Below are 20761 nucleotides of genomic sequence, written 5' to 3' on the forward strand. Positions count from 1 at the left end.
TCTATAGATATGACCTCAGACTTTTTAATGCACTGCTTCCTCACTTAAACTTTTCACACAAAATACAAATATGAAGAGTAATAAACTTCAAAATCAGTATTGACCGTTTCCCCAGCATTCACTATGAGATTTTGGAAGATACTGCTTCCTAAGTATAGGGAGCAGTTTACAATAAAGCCATTTCACACCACACGATTGCATAGGCAAGCAATACACAATGATTTCAAAGATGTTTTTACAACAACATTTTATTCTATTAAATATGAAAGAGCGTACATACAGGTGTTATTCTGAGGACATAAATTACACAAGGATTACACGTTCTGTCAGAAAAGCACAATAATGAAACATCTTTACATTTCAAACTTGTTAGCTTTTAATAAACGAGTCTATTTCTGTTGCAAACAAATAATGAGTGCTATTGAACTTTTGCAAATTCCCACAAAAACATCATGCTTAGTAGGATACTTTAAATATTGTAAAGATGAAATCAGATTTCTAAATAACAAGATGGAAGAGATTTACTACTTAATCAAGATAAATGACACACTGAAATAGGAGCCGAGGCAAAATTGGTCATTCATTAAAAAAAAAAATAAATTCCACTTCAGACACTATACTTAGGTCTGCTTTCTTTACTTGCAGAAATAGTCACTGTGATCATATGCATGAATGAGCAGAGCTCGCCCTAAATATTTATAAATGTAACCATCAAATTTTAGACGTGCTGGTTGTCTACTTCAGTAATTTTTCCACTGAAAACCCCCCACACTTGTGAATCTATTCGCTCACATTTGAAAAGGCTGAAATCCAGCTCTTCTCTAGAGGCCCAATCCAGCCTATCCATGTCTTCCACGGTCATCTGCACAGGGGGCTACTGCATCCTATGTATGTGTTTTGGGTCATTATTGAAGTACCAGACTGAGTAACCACTGACTTGTGAGAGCAGTATTAGTCTGTGGAAGTCCTAACACATTGTCTTTTTAAGTTTCAGGTAAACAGGAATGTAATTTTATCATAATGAAAGCTCTCAGTTTGACATTCAGACTACTCAGATAAAAATACATAATCATGTGGTTTGGGTTGTGTTACTGGGGATTAACGTGGGTAGTTTAATATATTAATACAAACATTAATGGAGTGAAACAGACAAGCTAATGTCACTGCAGGCTGTAGTTTATTTTTCAAAAGGAGTAATGAAACACAATTTCTAAGAATGGTAATTTTTGTAACTAAGGACTTCACATTTATTTTTAAGACCACAGAAGTGGGGTAATATTCCTGATATCTTTCAAAACATTCTGCAAAAACAGCCTGAGCCTGCAAATGCTAGAATATACAAGCAGTCCCAGTGACCTCCAAGGTAAGCATTCTCACATGGCAAATCTCTTTGCTTTTTTCAGAGAACGTTCAATAAAAGTGCAATATAGTGAAGCAAATAATCTAATTACTAGGCTTTTATTATGAGATAAAAAAGTTCAGATATTTTATAATTGTGCCTTTTGCAGAGTGAGTATTCTGGTTTGAGTAGAGTCAGACCACATTAGAAGAGACCAGCAGGGTACACCCACACATTTTCTTTCCCAGGGTGGTAATGCCCCAAAGCAGTTCTATTGTCTAATCCCACCTACAGCTAAAACATGGTGCTGCCCAGTTTCACACTGTTAACTTCTGTTTTGACAAAAGTTGACATTTGTTTTGCTTTTCATTTCCAGCCGGGGTTGTTCTCCTCCCTTCCAGCTCCTAGGCTCCCTTCCTACCCCCACCCAGCCCCTTTTCTTCCTGAGACATCAGAAGTACGTACGTTAAATTTTGGAACCTGAGGATTTGGAGGTATTTTTTGATACTACAGGGCTGCGTTTGTATCATACCATGTTATCTCCTGCTACACTATTACAGTTACAACATAAATCTTCTAACTAGTTGATACCTGATGCCTTTCCCATATAAATAAAAAACCAATGTACCATTGAGCCACTAATATATGACACTTGCCACAAGAGTGACCGCAAGTCCTCTTTTCTAAACAAAGTTGAGGGATCATTTCCAAAAACCCAGCTATGAAATATTCCTTGAAGTAAACAATTTCACAGTAAAATAAAGTAAAATATATCCAGAAAATAGCACTCTCTCAAAATTAAAACTTATATACATCCAGAAGAAGTTGAGATTTTTCCTCATTCTTTTATCAGTTCCACATTATCTGTAGATAAGCGACATTACCACAAAGAGTTATGTATAGAAAAACAAGTCTAGTGAAGTAAGTGTTGTGTCATTTTTGATACTCTTGAGAGATCAAGGAAATTCAGCATTCAACTTTGTTATTATAATCAATTCTAATTAAGGTAGCAAAAGACTGTTTAAGCTTAACTCCCTATGGTTCTGAGTATCCAAGACTTAGATCCTTCAATGCACTCTAAACAAGTCATGCTGCTGCACTTATAATCACCTCTGGGTACAAATTTAGTTTTCCATGGGTGGGATTCAACCATGAACTACTTATCCTTCTTGTTTTACAAATGGTTCTGTAATTCTTAATAGATTAAGCTGGTTTAATATTTATCACAAATTTGGTGCTATTCTTTAGCAAGACTGAGCTTTAACTGCAGCTGTAATGCACGTACATGTCTATAAGAATTCAGGAGCTGAATGTAACCTACTAGAACAGAAATATTTTACACATTAAAATTGTACCTGAAAATTCCTTTTCTTATCAAGAACCTACACTGAAAGGATGCCAATAAGTGTTACTGAATTTTGCATATTAGACTTTAAAGAAACACTCCTCTGGATTCATTATAGTTAGCTGTTTTTTCCTACAGAGTGGAAAATTGCCACTCAAAATGTACAAATTTTTGGACAGCTAGTGAGCTGTGATGAACTATGTTCAGCATTCCTATCTGTCAGAAATTTTTGATGAAATTAGCATTCTACATTGCATGCTATGGAACGTTATGTCAACAGCTTGTAGGGGATTTTCTCTACTTCACTGAGGTCTAATTCATGGCAACTTCCATGAAAAAAGGTAACTGGACTGAGGTGCTTATGTCCAAGTCTGTCCATTTTAATGAGAAAGGTTATTCTCCATTCACATCCAACAAGTATTCTAGTGATTAGCACTGTAGAAGTCAGTAGCTAGTGACAGATCACCATCCAACAATTTCACTCCAGAACTGTTTTGAATTGTGGTTTTTGAAAAGGAAGAACAGATTTTCCAAAAAAAAATGTGCTTTCATGTGAGGAGCATTAAACTTGTAAACTGTGTACTTAACTGATGTAAAAAAAAAACCCCAAAACTGACAAGTGCAAACCCAGGAGCAAAATGCAATCATTAAATACTCCGATGATATATCCGACTCAAACAATTGTAGCCCAGGTTTTTAAGGTCACCTAAATGCCAAAGGTACAGGTAGGTATCTTTTAAATCACTCAACAGTTACGTGCCTCATTCCAATTGACTGAAAAGCCTAAACTTCCTGGCAAACTGCTAGATGCCTGTATCTTTAAGTTTTTAGGTGAACTTAAAAGCTGGAGCATAATATGGTAAAAAGGACTTTTCTCAACTTCAGCTAGCGACCTGTAGACAAACACCACGTTTGTTCCATGCAAAGGACATTTTTATAAACAGACACTTGGCAATAATTTTCCACTGTTTGACTTATATGTAGGCCTGAACTGTCTCCTCCTGCTCTGTGAGAAAAAATGATCAAGATCTAGAAATGTTTGCCAGAGCAGGTCGAGGTGGGGGGCTGGAAGCCCATGCTCGCCTCTGGGGTTTCTCAGTGGAAGAGCATGTACAGCATGGCTGTATCATCCTGTTGCTGCATATATGGATGGTACATAGCATTGTCAAATTTTAATAAAGGGAATTTAACAATTGGGACAGTTTTGAGAATGACCTTTCAATTTAATTAAAGTTGTAAAATGGCTTCACATTTCTGGGATTAACCTTTTTAGATGGAGACAGAGGTTCCAGAAAGGGATTAGAGTACAAATGAATGGTCCCTCAATTTAGAAATTAAGCAGCTGTAACAAGAAAGTTAAATTTTTGAAACATAATTAAACTGGTCGACTGTATAGTTTCCTATGCTAACTTTTAAATGATACTGGAATATTGCAATGTTTTGAGTCATTAAAAGATCTGCTCAGTGTAACGTGGTTTATATCTTCCAATACAAAATTAATTACTAACATTTACTTCAAAAAAACCCACCTGACTTGTTTTGGGAGTGGGCAATTTAAATGTTAATGCGACAGGAAGATAATTTTTAATTTTGCATTAAATTGCATCAACCTTCTTGCAAGCATAAGCTTGTGATTTCCACATTTCACTCCCTCACTAGCAACTGAAATGTCTCGAGTTAGAAGTATGTGTTGAATATATGTTGATCTACATTTAATACAGGGTACATAAGAAAAATCTTAGCATGTTTTTTTACAGGGCACCCAACTAAAATCTTTACAAAAGATAAGATAATTATCCATTCTTCAATGTAATAGACACAGTGCCACTTTTATAAATGTACCCTTATCTTCACTCACCAATAAAATAGTAAACAAAGCAACTTTTTAAACCATTTTTTATAAATTATTAGAGTATTTTTACTGACAGTCTCCAACAATATACAAAAATAATACTACAAGAGTACCAATCAGTCTGACCTACCCCTCATTTCACAGAAAAGTAGAGGTTATGGAAGGATATTTTTGTAATCAATCATCGCTGTAGATGTCTCCTGCAAATGGTAGGTGTACGTGGCTGCCCGTGACATTGGGAAGTCGAGAGAGATCAGGCAGGTTCTGGATGCGTGACCTGAGTTCTTTCCGTACTTGGGACACTCTGGCTAGCTTGCGTTTGTACTCCTGTAATGCAGAAGAATTCAACATGAGGCTTTTTTGCTAATACCATCTCTACTACTTACTGCACTTGAGGTTTCCCAAAGAAAGTATTCCTTCTGCAAGTTAGATGACTAAACATCCTTTAACAGGTGAGAACGGGGTATTTTGGAGGCAGAGGCATCAGCTCTAGCATTTTCTCAGCATCTGGCTTCAGAAGCATACCTATGGGATTATTCTGTTTTGAATTGTATGTACATAAAAGCTAAACAAGGAAGACAATCCTAGTTAACACAGCTACACACATTTCTCCATGTGACTAGTAGAAAGGCATTATTCTTAGAAATTGAATTAAGGATAACTGATACACATACTCTGCTACCACTCACAAAGTATGGGACAATAAACTTACTGATGTCAAAGAAGATACTTTCAGCTCATGCTGATGAAAGAATAAAACCCAACCAAATACCACCTAACCAGAGCTGTTGATCAGTCCCACCAAGCTGATCAATTAAGTATTTAGCATTAACTTTTACAATAAAAAAATATTGCATCAGTACATTTATGGATCTCACCACGAATTTTCAGAAACTTTTTGAATTGCGGACTTACAATTTCACATTATATTGGAATAGAGCTCACATCTCTCATAATTCATATATTTGATGATTATGAGGCACTTTTCACATGAAACATTTTACAAAATGAAGTATTCAACACTGTAAACCAGTGCACTAGAATCTAGTTAGTGCTCACCTATTAAGAATACGAGACATAATAGAGAATACCAGCTTGTATAAAATGAAAAAAGTTACTCCAAAATGTAGGAAGATAAGGGTACAATTTACAGGAATATTAACATTTCAAAAACTTGGAAACACATTTCTTTGGAGAGCAGAAGAGACTAAGCGTTAGCAGGCAAAGCAGCACTTCATGAAATTACACTGTAATTGACATGTCAAATGCAGAGACTTTCTAGTGCAGCTGCAGGTTTTGCTGCAGCCTGGGAATGGCTGGAAATAATAAAACATAGTTAACCTACAGCTTGGATAATCAGCCCATGGATAACCAAGATCTCATGATTATAACCCTTCTAAATAATAGTGGGGAAAAAATCTACATCATCTTCTAAAAGTGCCAAATATAAACACTTGAAAGTTCCAGCGAGTATAAAACCACTGTGCAAATGTCTATAAAAGGTAACAGCTTTTTACAAGGTCTAAACATAATTTTAAACATTTTTCTGTACTGTTAATAGCAGGGAGTAAAAAGGAAGGCCAATGAAAAGAGCTTTTGGTAGTAGAACCCAACACAGAAGTACAAATGTTAAATACCTGGGGCGTGATCAAGATTATTGGACAAGGTCCAACACTCATAAAAGCAAAGTTCATGACTATTATCAGCAGCGTGGCCTTCTTCCCAAGGACGGTAAGAGAACCACAAGAAAACTTAAATTCTTAATTAGAAGGTAATCACAGAATGGTCAGCTTGGAAGGGACCTCCAGAGATCATCTAGTCCAAACCCTATTATGCATAGCTAAAAAAAGTAGTAATGAAATTTTTACATAAAAAAAGAGAAAAAAGTGTCCTTGAATTAGGATAATCAATTCCATGATATAATTTCTATTTTAAAATTAAATACTACATAAAGTTCAGAGTCTTATGAGATACTAAACACAATGAAAATACTACAGATGCCTAGTCAGCAGAACTGTAAATGCCTGGGGACAGCACACAGGGCAAAGCAGTGTTCCTTTTATGATACAGGTCACCAAAAAAGCCTTACGACTGCGGGTCCCTTGGTCCTAGGAAAACTGTCGCTTGCTCACACTTGCCCAAAATGTTCTCTCTGGTGTAAGTGACTTGAGAACATGGCTGTGGAAATGAAGGGCTGTATCCTGAATACTGTAGCCTTACAGTAAAGCCCAAAGGCCACAAATACTTTACAGCTTCATAATGAGTATTACAGCAGCATCCAGAGGCCTCAGTGAGTTGATTCTGTATGTATCATAGTCCTTTGTCAGCATGTAAAAACCCACTAAGAATACTTCTTCCCTTTTTCACTATCTATTTTAGTCTGGATTGCAGACATATACTCCTGACAATTGTTTTAGGGAACAGATTTTAATGTCAGAGGAAAAGATAGGTTTCATTGTTTAGTAAAATAAACAATTTGGCAATTAACCAGAATGACTATTCTCAGAAGCAGGATGGCTGGAGATTGAGCACTGGGCAATGAGGCCCTTGAGCAAGCTTGAAGCTGAAAGACCAGGCATCCGTCATGAAAGACGCACTGCTGGACAGAAGAGGATGAGCAGAACTGTGAGCAGAATCAAAACACTCATAAGGCCCAAAGTCAGTAAAAGAAATTAATGATAAAATCACTCCAGCAGTTAATTCTTGCAAATGGTGTTTGATTCAGCTGAATCGTGAGAAAATTCATTCTCTGTCAATGAAGAATGCGAAGCAGAAAATGGGTATCACTTTGTTAGCTCAAAGCGTGATGCTAGGCAAATGCGTGCAGATCACACTTGGCAGCTTTATTCTCTCAAGACTTTACTCCAAAACCTGAAATGTTGTCTTGCACTAGACTGCCAGTTGCTTGACTCCATTAAAATTCCCTTTAGCTGACAATAAAGCATTTCCATAATAACATCACATTTCTGACATACAGCATTTTCCATATAAATTTTGCCTGAGACTTGTTGCCTAGTGAATATCAGCTTGATCAATATTACTGACAGTAGGTTCCTTTTTCTCACTAAGGAAAATACTCTCATAAATTCAGTCTCCCATATGACACAGCCTTCTTCCTCTCACCAATACTTTAGGATAAAGCACACTCTCAGGGAGTCAACATTTGCTCCCTGCTTCTCAGAAAGGGAGACCTCTGAGAAAGTTTGCTTAAGGTTTTTACTATAGAACCAAATAAAAAATTACATAAAGTTTTATAGTTCATTATATTATTGATGCAGTAGAGGCTACAGAATGCCATTTAAATATGATTTTGGTAATCCAAAGCATATATGAGATCTGCAACTACAGGGTCAATATTCATTATAATCCTCCCCCACAAGTAGAAACATTATTCACCTATCCAGAGCACCTCATTTTCCATGACGCTCTCAAAATCATTCTAGAAATCGCTGAAAATATCTAGTTGTCATGACTGGTGAGCAAGTTCAAAAGAGGGCTGATTTTCAGGTACAGTGACTTAGCAGTTTTGAAGTACTTTCAAAGGGGCTGCTTTTCACAGTTTGGTTCTATTTAAAATCACTAGTCACTTCTGAAAGGGTTTGCTTATATATTTTTAAGTCTGCTAACACAGTCTTGGCATTACCTAAGTAGCCCTGGACTGCTGGAATACAAGTATCAAGTACTCTTTATCAACAATACTCGTATGTACACCCTTTATTATTTTAAAATAATAGCATGCACACGTACCTACAAAGTGTGACTTAAAGCCAAGAAGTGGGAATGGAGATATCTAGGTGTTATTTCTGATATTGTCACTCCATTAGAAATACTGTATATTATATAACCCAGTAACAATTTAACCATACAGTTGACACTTCTAGCTGCAGAAATCCTCATGGAGAATTTAAATTTCATTTTGTTGATTCTAACATATACTTGAAATTATCCCTGCGTAAATGAGACAAGATTCAAGCTATTTACTTCAAACAGTGAAGGACAGGCAGAAGTATCATGTTTTCTTTTGCTACACTGAGCATAATTTGCATTGCTTGCTGCCTATGGGGAACCTTACTCTTGGGATCTACAGGCAACCTGATGTATGGAATTAAAATCTCTTCAATTTCTTCAGCAGTCTAAGATAACACTACTTTCAAGCAATAATTTCTTGTAATTCCAGTCATAATAGTAGGTTTATGAGATAATTAGAAGAACTTATTTTGCGCATTAGAATCCCACTGATTACTACAGTTTCCATTACTTGACAGTGTAGAATATGGATATTTTGTGAAAAAAAAAATGCTAGTAATATATGGATTCCATGGATTCCACACCTAGATTAATAGTAATTCTCTATCAAATAAGTACCAGGCAAAAAAGCCAAATAATTTTTGATTAGACACTACGATCATAATGAATAACAAAAACGTGGGCAGGCCAAACTGGCTGTGCACTGCAGAGAATATTTTCCCTTCCAGCTGAAATAGGCTGAAATAATACAGAGTTTCTGCAATTACCCTAGAGTGGTGCTACAGCTGAAACAACTTGGTACTTCATGGATATGCTTTCCCTTTGCAATATGAATATGACTTTGAATCCTCATCTGATCACTAAGGCTATCGCATGCATCAAAATATTGATGGCTGAAAATGTATAGCCAAATGAAAGAAACAAAGTCTGATTCTGAAGCAAGAATAAAAGGTTTGCAGAAAACACAAACATTTAATCTGTACCCGTTAGCTACAGAAAGGAAGTTAAGGTGGAAATCAGTACTCTCAATACAGAAAAAACAAAACCCAAAAGGCTTAAAAGGCTTTTCAAGTGTTAAGGTCATGTGTGTACACCAACATCCATGGCCTCTATGTACATCATCGTATTTACAACTGAGATCTCTGACTTTCTAGGTCTGTGCCAACCTTCCAGTTTCAGGTGCAGATGTTCGAGCTGTGTCACAGAGCGAAGGCTTCTCATGTGCTCTGTCCAACAGCACAAGAAACCACCAGAAATCCCCAGAGGCTGAGATGAAGGTAAATAGCATGTGATACCCTGATATCTAGACTCTGAAGTTCAGAAACACCTTATTTGTTTACAGACTCCACCTTGCTGAAATCTCATGCCTCACCCAGTCTAGGTATTTTTCTGCAAGGAAGACTGACAACTAGACTTGAAGGAGTCAGATGAGCCTCACTATCACTCTGGAAAACAGGTAAGTAGGGTTAAATTTTTTACTGCCTTTAGAAATTTAGCATGGCTCATGTTCTTCACCAGTATGACTAAAGGCTCAACCTATTTACTGGTGTTAAGGATGAACAAAACCTTGAAATAACTTTTATTTAAGACACTGAACAGTCTGAACACATCTATATGCTTCACACAAGCCCACAAGGTTGAAAAATCAAGGACAGTTATGACAAGCTCAGGAAAGGACTGACTTGGCTAACATTCCATTATACCTTTTGGTTAACTAGAAACTAGATTTTTGGAAGAAAGCTTCAGCTTCTCGGTGTGTTAGAATCTATCAGTTTTCCATTAGGTCTTACGACATTTAGAGCAAAATAAATAGCACTGAAGCAATGAGCACCTACCTAGTGACTGCTTTGTTTATTCCGTATTGTTCTATGCATTGCACCGAGCATTACTTACTTTATGCATTACTCTGTACACAGATTACTAATCTTCTCATAGGTTTTCTAATGGCATACTTTACTGTTGCAAAATGCAGTTTATTCTTCAGAAAACTTCGAGCTGACAGATCAAAATGAAATGCATTCTCTTGAGTATCCCATTTTTCTTACTACTTAAAATTACCAAGAACTTAATGCTTCAAAGCAAATTTTCCAAATTAAGTTAAAAACTTAAGAGACTCCTCAGCTTGTCTGCAAATGAAGTAACAGGAACCAATGACTTCGGAAGTTTGAAATGCACAGACTAAATGAGTGATCACCTGAAAAAAGCTTGATTAAATGACTTTATCCACCACCACCTACTTTGCTGTTGCACAAACAAAAATACACTGTAGATCTTCAAATCAGCAGTAGTAAATAGGAACAAAGCATTTTACCAAGTCATTTCCCATCGGAAGGGTGATTATCAGAAATGTGAAGTCCTTCACAGTGGTCACATTTGTCCCATTCCTTGAAAACCCAATTCCTTGAAAACCCAGCTCCTTCCAGCCTAAACCTGGGTCTCAAATCCTGTTCACCCCAGTCTTGACTCCTGGTCTGCATCTTCATTCCTTGAACACTGTTCCTAGAACCCACCTTTGTCCAGCAAGGCTGTTCCATGCCTCTCAAGACTCCTGTCATGACTGCATTTGCATGTAATACAAACACTCACAACTGGTTTTTGCCTAACTGTTCAAATTTCCTTCCTTTCTGGCTCCATATGCGAATTCCTCCCTCTCTAATCCTTGTCTGCACTTACCACTTTCTCTATAGTTTTGGCTACATCTGGTTCCAGTTCCACCTATTTCTCCCTAGTCCTGTACTCAGTCTGTCCTTGTTCTCTGTCTATATAATATCTCCATCAGATCTACCACCTCATACCAGTTTTTGCTTCCATTCTTTTAGTCCAAAGGAATTCCAGTTCCTCCCATTTCAGTCCTACATGACATTATGCTTTTATGGCTGGTCACTCCCTTTCTTCTCAGCCACCTGATCTCCTATCCATTCTTCACTGTAATGTCTAGTCCTGGATCCCTTCTTAATCTCTGCAGCTTTTGGTGCCAAGTTCCAGTGGAACTTGTCCAAGTTTTGCATTCAAACCTATCAGCTTCCACCTCCCCATTAGTTAAGCCTCACTAGAGCCATGGACAACCCACCCATGGAAGTTCTCTGCTTTCATGTCAGGTGCTTGCCCCACGATGAGCTTAGAGAACAACTGCATACAGTTGCAATTGCAGAAGTTTTCTTCAGCCCATTCTGGTTATGTAATTTCAAAGAAAAGGTCATTTTTTAAGAGTGTTTTATTACAAACTTGTCCTTAGTTTTATTCTTGAAGATTTTGTGGGCAAAAAGTTGGTCAAAGCTTAGAGAAATTAAAGAAAACAGGGACTTACAAGCTTAATTACCAGGAGTATTACCAGGCTTACTTAGTTTATATTTACCTCCATTCAATCCTAAAAGGTACACAGTGATTAATATTAATTTATAAAATGAATTACTATTTAAAGACATTGATTTCATTAGAGAATCTCTCCAGGACAACGATTTAATTTAAAGCATTTCAGGATGGCAGATATTAGCAGCAGCTCCAATGAAAGATGCCTGCTTGAGGTTCCATTTGGTCTCCTTGTGTTTTATTATCTGATGCAGCATTTTTATCTGGTTGAAAATTTAGCCATTATAATAAACACACAGCTACACACTTCCAAGAGATGCTTAACTTACACTGAATGCTTAAGTTTCAAATCTTGGCTGACAGAATGAAGCTTTTGAGAGCTTCTGATGACAAGCAATCAGGCACTTCAGAACAATTCTGAGAAATTGTGCTCAAACATTCAAGTTAAGACAGACTTACAAGCAATAAAGTAGAACAATTTTGAAAATAAGACAATTAAAAAAGAAATGGCTGCAGGCTTAGGGATAGCTTCTTAAAAGTTTCACCTATTCACAAATGATCTGAAGGAAATCCAAATTAAAGCATATCAGGGTCTAATTTTAAAGGAATCTATGAATGAAAAAAATTTGATGATCTATTAGAAGTAACATGCCTTAAGCAATGCATTGAAGAACAGTTGTCTTCAGGTTCAAATATTTACTATACCTAACAGATGAACTGTAAAAATTGTTTTATTCTGACGCACATCCCTCATTTCATGCAACCCTTGCCTGCAGGTCTACAACAGTCTCAGTTCCAATTTCAGATTCCACATGTGCAACTCATCTTTCTAAAGCTAATGCTGTGGGTGTCGAACCACAAAAACATGGACTTTGATGTTCATTATTTAACAGAGACAAACAGATATCTGAGAGTATAAAAATTCTATAAACTCAAGACTACACATAACTATTTTGAAGATGAAAAGTGAATCTGAGAATGAAAGAAACACTGCAGGTAACTAGGTAGGGGATTTATTTATAGCTAGCCAAGAGACAATTGTTTCAGATCCCTTTCTTTTGTCAAAGACAGATCTAAATAAAGTAGAAACCTGAGACCCAGCTTTATTATAGCAAGGCTAAGTACTAGTGGCAGTCAAATCCAAGAAGGAGAGAGCTTAAAGCAGGCTAATGTGTATAGCTTTTGCAACCGCAGTGTAGAGCCACTGCCGTGTTCACCTGTGAGCACAAAGAAAATCAGTGAGAGGTGTTTGAATAAAATAGTGTTTTATTGACCTAAGGTTGAGTATTAGCTATATTTCAAGTGAAATAAAAGATCTCAACTTTCTGCTACAGGCTGTTGACCTTGTTAATTTAAGTAATATTTCTGTCTTTTATTTTTTCAGTTCATAAATGACTCCTATCCAACCTGAAGAAACAGCTGTGAAGGACAATCATCTTACAATTACAGAATAGTCTTACCTGAAGAGCATGTGACTATTTCTTAAAGAGATTTCTAAAGAATGGTTCTCAAATAACCCAAGAAATGCCAGGGGGTCATCCAATGTGTGTACAGTCTAATACATTTTATCAGCTAGACAGTTTCATATTACACTTGTCAACTCATTCTCACAATTTCATTAAGTAGGTTGAAATATCCATTTTAGAGACACCGATTCTAAAGAACAGGATTTAGTTACAGCTCAAAGAATAACCACTCACAAGCCTGATTTGCTTTAATCGTAGATGAAAGTGCTCAGCATCACTCGAGAATTGTAACTATAGTTTATGTGACCAATGAGAATAACTATCTGTGCAAGACAAACTGTTGATATGCTGCATGGTAATTTTGTTTTTCTCTCCTTTCATGACTGTGAAATAGAAACTTCAAATGCACTGTTCAGCGGTGGGGATGGGAGCATGAGACTGGTAAAGCTGGGAGAATTACATAGCAGTAGTAGATATTCTGACTTCGTTCTTGAAACTGCTCCTCATATGTCCTCTGGGAATATCTCCAATGAAAATACTACCATGCATGAAGCAAACAAGCAACCATACCACTTCTACAGCCAAGAAGAAAGGAGCAGAATCTTAATTTCCTAACAATGTGCATAGATAGAAGTTCTATCATTGAAAAAACATTGCTTAGCCTAAAGCTTTAGCATTAAAATATTATGATGAGGAAGCTTTGCAAAAGGGAAACAATACCAATACAGAGCACAGAGCAACTACAGAAAAATTCACAATGTGAAAGTCTTTTATCAAACAACCAATTTCAGGCAGGAGATTTGGCACACACACACATTTTTGGCATTATTTACCCAATTCTGAATTGCTCAAATAGCTAGTTTTATTTTATAATAAAAAGAGGTTGTCAGGGCAGAAATCATAAGCAACTAGAGAAGAAAAAGTCTAGAGAGAAAGCAGAACATAGAACAAGTAAACAAGATTAAAAAGAACAAGGAAAGACATTTACAGTGTTTTTCCTGAAGTTTTCATTCCCATTATGAACTATTTTCCTCCCAAAAGCCTACAGTTTGCAATAACCCCACTAATGCACATCTTTCTGTGATCTATTGATAAAAGAAAACATGTACCAGAGGTTAGTAATCATTTCTATTTATAATGTCTTAGCTTGTTAAAGCATCTTTCATCCATGCAGTCCACCTGTATTTCATTAAAAAAGGTCTTTAAAATCATTATATTGATTTATATAGAAGCTCTAAGAGCACCTGTGGGGTCTTCTGTTTTGTAGGTCTGTATTTCTATCCAGTTGTGGATGAAGTGACCTTGGAAGATCAGGTCATCAGGAAAGCATAGTAAGATAAATGTTGTTAAAGTAATTTATCGCTAAGATATTTACAAATTAAATCATGACTAACGTGGTAGATATATTACAGAGGAAAAATGCAAATAATGTAAAAAATTATTTCAATTTTCACCCAATTTTTAATAAATGTGTAATTTTGGAATGAGGGGAACACAGGGAAGAATCATTGCAAAGTACAGCATTTCAGATATTCCCAATAAAGATTCTGAGATTTCTGACTATTCAATAGGGAGTAATAAAACACCTAAACACAGTTCTTCATCCATTCTAAACTCTTCTTCATTAGTTCCTTTACCGTATTTCCTAAACTAGTTATTTGGGTTTCCAGTGTTGAAAAGAAAAGAAATTACACAAAGTAGTAAATCACTTAAATTCCCTGTTTTGCCACAGGCTTCTTGTATGTCAGTATGCAAGGCACTTAGGTACCTGTTGACCAGGTACATTACCCTTGGTTTTGTTGTATGACAGACATTCCGAATTTCTCTCTTATTTGTACAAAATCCAGTCTCACAAACTTGAGACTGTTTTAAATTTGTATCAAAGGTTCCAGGGAAAAACTCAGGCTCTACTTCCATTTATACAGGCTAAAATAGGAACCTGAGATCTTCTGAAGTGGTGTTTTTCCTTACACCACCTCAGGAAAATAGGGAAATATGTGGGGTTTTTTTCAGATTTCATGTCCAAACGGCAAAATAATTACATGTCTCATTTTGATGGTGAGCTGCTTCAAACTCCCTGAGAAAACAAGACCTGAAGTAGACATGGAGACTCTACCCTTGCTGCAGAAAAGGGCTTACCATTGTGGCAAATATTAACGGAATACAAATTTAATATATATGGCTTGTATGGTGATTTAAGAACTTTTTAGATACCTGTCCATCTCTTCCCTACTTGTTCAGTAAACCGTTAAGACTGGTCTGTCCATAAGCTCATGCTTCCAGATCTCTTGCAAACATGAAGTTTGAAAGAAAAAATAAACCAAATCTACACCTAGCATTTGACGACTGGGACTGCATTAAAGCAAAACAAAACCAGCAGGTCTGAGCCTGCAGCTGAAGGTCAGGCAAGAGCTGAATCGACTGGCTGACACAGCAAAACCAGCCTGCCAGCACGTGTGTTAAGATTTCTGGTCTGCTGGACATGATCATGTGCAGGGTAAAGAAAGTGTTTATGAAGAACAACATAAATGCCCTCTGGGTATATGTTTCCAGCCTGCTATGAGGGCTCGGCTATGCCACTTTGCTTTCACTCTGCAGTGGAACCATCATGCAAAAGGGCAACATTTCCCCCACCTAAGAGGGGAACAGCACCAAACCCAAGGTACACTTATGGTAAACGATTTATGATTTAATCGTGACTTATAATAAAACATAAAGACTTGCCAACTTCAGAGACCATCTTAAAGAGTAACTGTAGAAGTCACCATGCATTCAAATGTTTTGTTTTGTTTTTTTTATAAGGCTCACCCTGTAAAGCAAAAGGTAATTTCTCTATTGGTACCCTGTAAACCCACCTGGAGTGAAAAAAATCAAGCTAGCAAGGCACTGCAAGTTGAAGGGGCTTAGCAGCCCAAAGGAGTCCCTCAGCGACTCCCAGCCAGCTCTCGCACATCCTTGATGTTGCAACAACACGGCAAGAGAAGCCTCCACCGAGAGAGAGCAAGCACCCAATGGTGCTGAAAGAGCACAACTGTCCCCCCTTTCACAGCCGAAAACAACAAACTGCAAAACCAAGCTTTTCCCCCGTTCAGCGTAAGTGACGCTCACAGCTACATTTTCAAGAATCAAGAGAAAGGGGCCAAGTAAAAGCAGCAATAAAACCCCTCCTCACAGTCATTCATACGTAGGTTGAAACCTGCAGCTGTGCAGGGTGCATGTTTCCAGACCAACTGAAGTTTGGAGAAAGTTCACTATGCAACATGGCAAAAGCTGTATGGCATAGCATAAAAACATGCTAGGTACTCAAACACTGGAAGAAAAAGTATTGTTAAACATACATGTGCTGTCAAAAAGTGGCAACATGCTTTAACAAAAAAGTCTGTATATAGCAGAATAAGAGAAAGCTTTTCTGCCATTAAGCATTTTGCAGGCTGAATAGAACACGTCTACTGCTGAAATTGTTTTAATGCAAGTTTGGACCTCACAGAACTGTCAGATTTGTGGAGTATCGCTCCCTCCCATGACAGCACAGCAAGCCTGCCTGCTGTTCCTCACAACAGTTCATCTCTAGTTACATTTTTCACTGATAGTGTTGTTTTTACTGGAGCTCTAATGAAATTCAGTATTTTTCAGCAACTTTCTCCTACTGAAACTTGGGCACTGGCTCACATGCAGAAAATAAATTTGCTCTAAATCTTAAATCATGTAATACAATTGATTTCTTAAATTAACAAACACATATTTAAATGCTAAGCCTTTATCAATTGCATTGAAAGATGCAAACCTGGAGTTTGTGCTCAGCATTTTATAACTGAGGATAGCTAAAACCTACATTATACATCTCAGTCTTTTTTACTTCTGGTATTTTTAAAAGTAGCTTCTGCAAACTCTCTTGCTCTTTTAGTTATTACTTAACTGGATGTTAGCTATTCAGACAACAGAAGACAATGAATACTTACAGGTAACTCCAAAACTGAAGTTCAAGTAATCAAGATTATTCCACAGCCCACATATGGAATTAGCCTCAGAAGCCCAGGAATTATTGCTTACTGTTTAACAGAAGTATAAATTTAAAACTTACAGCTGCTACTGAGTTTGTACAAGTTTTCTGATCATGCTGCATGAAAAGAACATTAATTTTCCACTGACTACAGTGGCTGTTATCCAGCATGGCTTCAAGGATCTGGGGCTAGGATATTTGCCAAGTTGTGCATGAGGACACGAATGGAATAAATGAGATGTTTCCAGTCAGCACTGACAGGAAGCTTCTCTATCTTGAACCGTGAGATCTGAAAAAACCCCATGCTAGTAATCATTTTACGTTTTGCATATATATCAAAACAACAATTTTCCACTAGCTGGTTTGAAAGCAGCTGCATGATCCTTTGGAGTCCAATCTTAGTAAAACCGATTAGCCCAACAATAAAGCAGCACTCCTCTAGGACTCAAGGATTAGCACTAAGTGTAACAGCTCTCCTGGAATGTGGATTGGGAATAAAGGAAGATCTTGGTGTTCTACAAAACTGGCTTGGATTCTTCTCTCCACACAAGGCCAAAGACACCCATCAGCCAGGAGGTAAAAAAATAAAGTTTCAAGGTGCTTCTGTCTAGAAATGCTGAGAACATGAGTACAAAGCAGCTGCAGAAGAAAGAGCCTATGACATTTTTAATGGTATTAGGATAACTTTTGCTTACAGGCATTGCAGCAAGAGAGCGCGTTGACAATCCATATAAATTACAGGTGAGAAGCTAACCAGGAAACCAAAGTGGTTTAAAGACTACTTTCTGGAGGATAGCCTAGTCACATAAAATTTCTTGCTGCTGCCTGTGTTGTAAGACAGCACTATTGCACAGGAAGAAATCCAGAAATTAGGATTTATTAGTTCTTGAGAAGAATGTGTTGTCTGAAAGAGTTCACGCAGGTTCCCTAGAACCAAGCCAGCATGCAGCGACTGTACTTTCTGCTTTAGGTTTGTACCTGCATTTCTGTTTGCACTTTATTCCACCAACTTTCAGCCTTAAGATACAAAGGCTTTGAGATAACATTGCTCAACAAGAATATCTGATTTCTTCTGTAGATAAAAAAATTGTAAGTAGGGACTTTCCATTCCTGCATCTTCGGATAATACCATAGCTAAGCATGGTAATTGTGTTATGGCCAAGAGAGCAAATTAATAGGTGTACACACAGACAGAATTTAATTTTCTCTACAGAGGCTACATCTAATATCACCCTATGCCAAATAATGGGTTTCTATACTGGAAATGGCACTCAATTCACTACATGACCTGTGACAGCAAACACAAGAAATGCCTGGCTTTCAAGGTGGCACGCTAAATTATTTTGCTAAACAGTCAGTGTACATACAATACTCGTTACAGTGGTACAGCTTCTAGATCTAAGCAGTTTAAAACTAAAGGTTGTTTAATGTACCACTGATTTAAAAAATAGCAGCAGCAACAAAAATCACCACCACAAAAAAATTTTCTTAGGGCAGAAGGCAGAAAATGGAGAAAGATGAACTCAGGATTTACTGCCAGCCATGCGGTCTCTGTCGCTTCCATTGGTTATTACGGAATCACAGACGAGTGAAAGACCGAAGATATGGCTGGAAGCTACCCATCAAATAACTAAACAATTTTTCTGAATGCCAAATAATTATCAGTATCTGGGAGGCCAGATACTCCAGAATAAAAGTTGCTACAATGATGGCACACCTCGTTCCGTTTATCTATCAAATATGCTGACCTTACAAATGAGCCATCACTTTTTGACCACAGTTCAATATGGCTGATAGATGTAAATTATCTGCATCAGAAAATAAGTAACTTAAAATGGGAGATTTTACGATGTTTCCAGAATACATCTAGAGTTTGACCAGGTTTCACCTTGATACTCTGAACTTAGGCAACAAATTGCGCCAGATTCAGCTTCACCGTTAAGCCTTGATGTGTAGGATAGCAAAGATGAGGTAGAGGGGAGGAAAAGGAGATTCTATACAGTGTTTTCTTAAGGACCGCATTTTGAGGAGAAAGCAAAGTGATAACGCAGAAAGAATAAAGCAATGGGCCAGATTACCAATAGTGACTCGGGACGTGATGCAGGAAACAAGTGATTTCCTATCTACTGCCCTTGCAGAATCATTCCTCCTACTCTGGTAGTTACTAGCAACCTAGAAATAAATTACATTAAAACTCTGTGTGTTTGAAACATTGCCAAAAATAACAGTTGGGGGAGTTATACCGTCTGCTCAGTCTTCTGCCTTCTACCATCTTCATGATCAAAGGGCTCACATTTATTGAGATCAGGATAGCTATGAGGCTTGTTTTTAAAGAAGTTTTAAGGAGCTCAGCACTCCACATAAAATCCAAGAACTTGTTTACAGGCACAACTCTGGAACAAATGAATTACATTGTCCCTTTACCTCCTTTGCTGTCTGATGAATGAAGTATGTGAGCTAGAGTAAAATGAACCTTATGCGAATGCTATTGACTGAAGAGAAACAAAGGACAGAAAGAAATACATAAGTAGGAATGGAAAGGGATAATGATAACCTAACACTTGAGGAACTAGAGCAAAGTAAGTATCTACTTGACTTTTAGGACCAGTCAGATCTAAATCTTGTTTCTCAGCCTTCTTCACGGTGTTTTATTGCTATTTTTGACATGTTATTAATGTGCCATTTTCAGAAGTGACTTCACAAAAGTCTTTTGAATGGTGGAAGTCAAAGATTAAATGCTCCAACTTTCCATTCTGTGTCTTTCAAAACCTGACCCTCATCCTCTTGCAATGTAATAACTAACAAAGCAGCCACTACACATTTCCTATCCCCAAACTCTGCATGCAGCACAGCTTTAAAACGTTTCCTGTGCTGACTGCAAAACTTAATTTCCACATCTGGTTTACAGGGCCTCAAAGATGGAGCATGATACAAAAATCTGGTTTGGATGCATAGGGAAGAGAGGGAAAAAAAAACCCCCAAACATAACCCAAAACACAGAGGGAAATGTTTAACTTGCAGGAAGATCAAAGGCTTCATTTTACAGTGATTTGTATTAGTTAACACCGGCTTACACTTAAGTAATCAGACTTGCAGAATACCTTCAAATACTTCAGGACTTGTGCTAAATCACGAAATACTGATTAACATTACAGCCCTCTAGTGCGTATCTACTATAACTTCTGCAATTATTTTAGAAAGCACGTGGCATTCTTCCTACTTCATAGCACCCTCCCTCCCCCCCACTTAGAAATGACATGTATGCTATGGCAAACCAGCCCAGCTATGGAGAGAGAACTGATGTTGTTTGCACCGAGAACCAGCCTGATTCAGGGAGAGGCAGCTTGGGCCAGATAATGCCATTACCACTGATTTATCTCCTCAGAGTCCTTATTTTGTCCACTAATAACCATGTAAAATATATTTGTGCCTTACATTCACTGATTTTCTGCCTAAAGTCACAGTACATTCCTTTCCCACCTATGCACCTCAAATATACCACTCTCATTGGCCTAAAAAAACGCTAGTTTTTTTTTTTATTATTATTTTTAATTTGGTAGTGTCCAAGTGTGGAAAAACAAGGAACTAAAATTCCTTTTTGACAGTTAGGCAAGTGTTTCAAATATTCCCATTTAAATATATACTGTCCCATTTCAAATCCTGAAGCTCTTCTTCAATTTGAAGACAGCTGATTTTTTATTTT

At 37.3% G+C, this 20761-nt stretch overlaps 1 protein-coding gene across 1 annotated transcript in view; it reads right to left on the reverse strand.

Moving 5' to 3' along the window:
• Positions 1-230: 230 nt before the first annotated feature.
• The window catches only part of RPRD1A (regulation of nuclear pre-mRNA domain containing 1A), a 45906-nt gene continuing 25375 nt past the window's right edge, over positions 231-20761 (reverse strand). The window contains exon 7 of the mRNA XM_037382325.1: positions 231-4863. Coding sequence (XP_037238222.1) covers positions 4714-4863 — 150 coding nt within the window. The 3' untranslated portion in view covers positions 231-4713. The remainder of the gene's footprint in view (positions 4864-20761) is intronic.

The sequence above is a fragment of the Falco rusticolus genome, chromosome 3 (genome assembly GCF_015220075.1).
Source record: "Falco rusticolus isolate bFalRus1 chromosome 3, bFalRus1.pri, whole genome shotgun sequence".
In the NCBI taxonomy this organism is placed as follows: domain Eukaryota; kingdom Metazoa; phylum Chordata; class Aves; order Falconiformes; family Falconidae; genus Falco; species Falco rusticolus.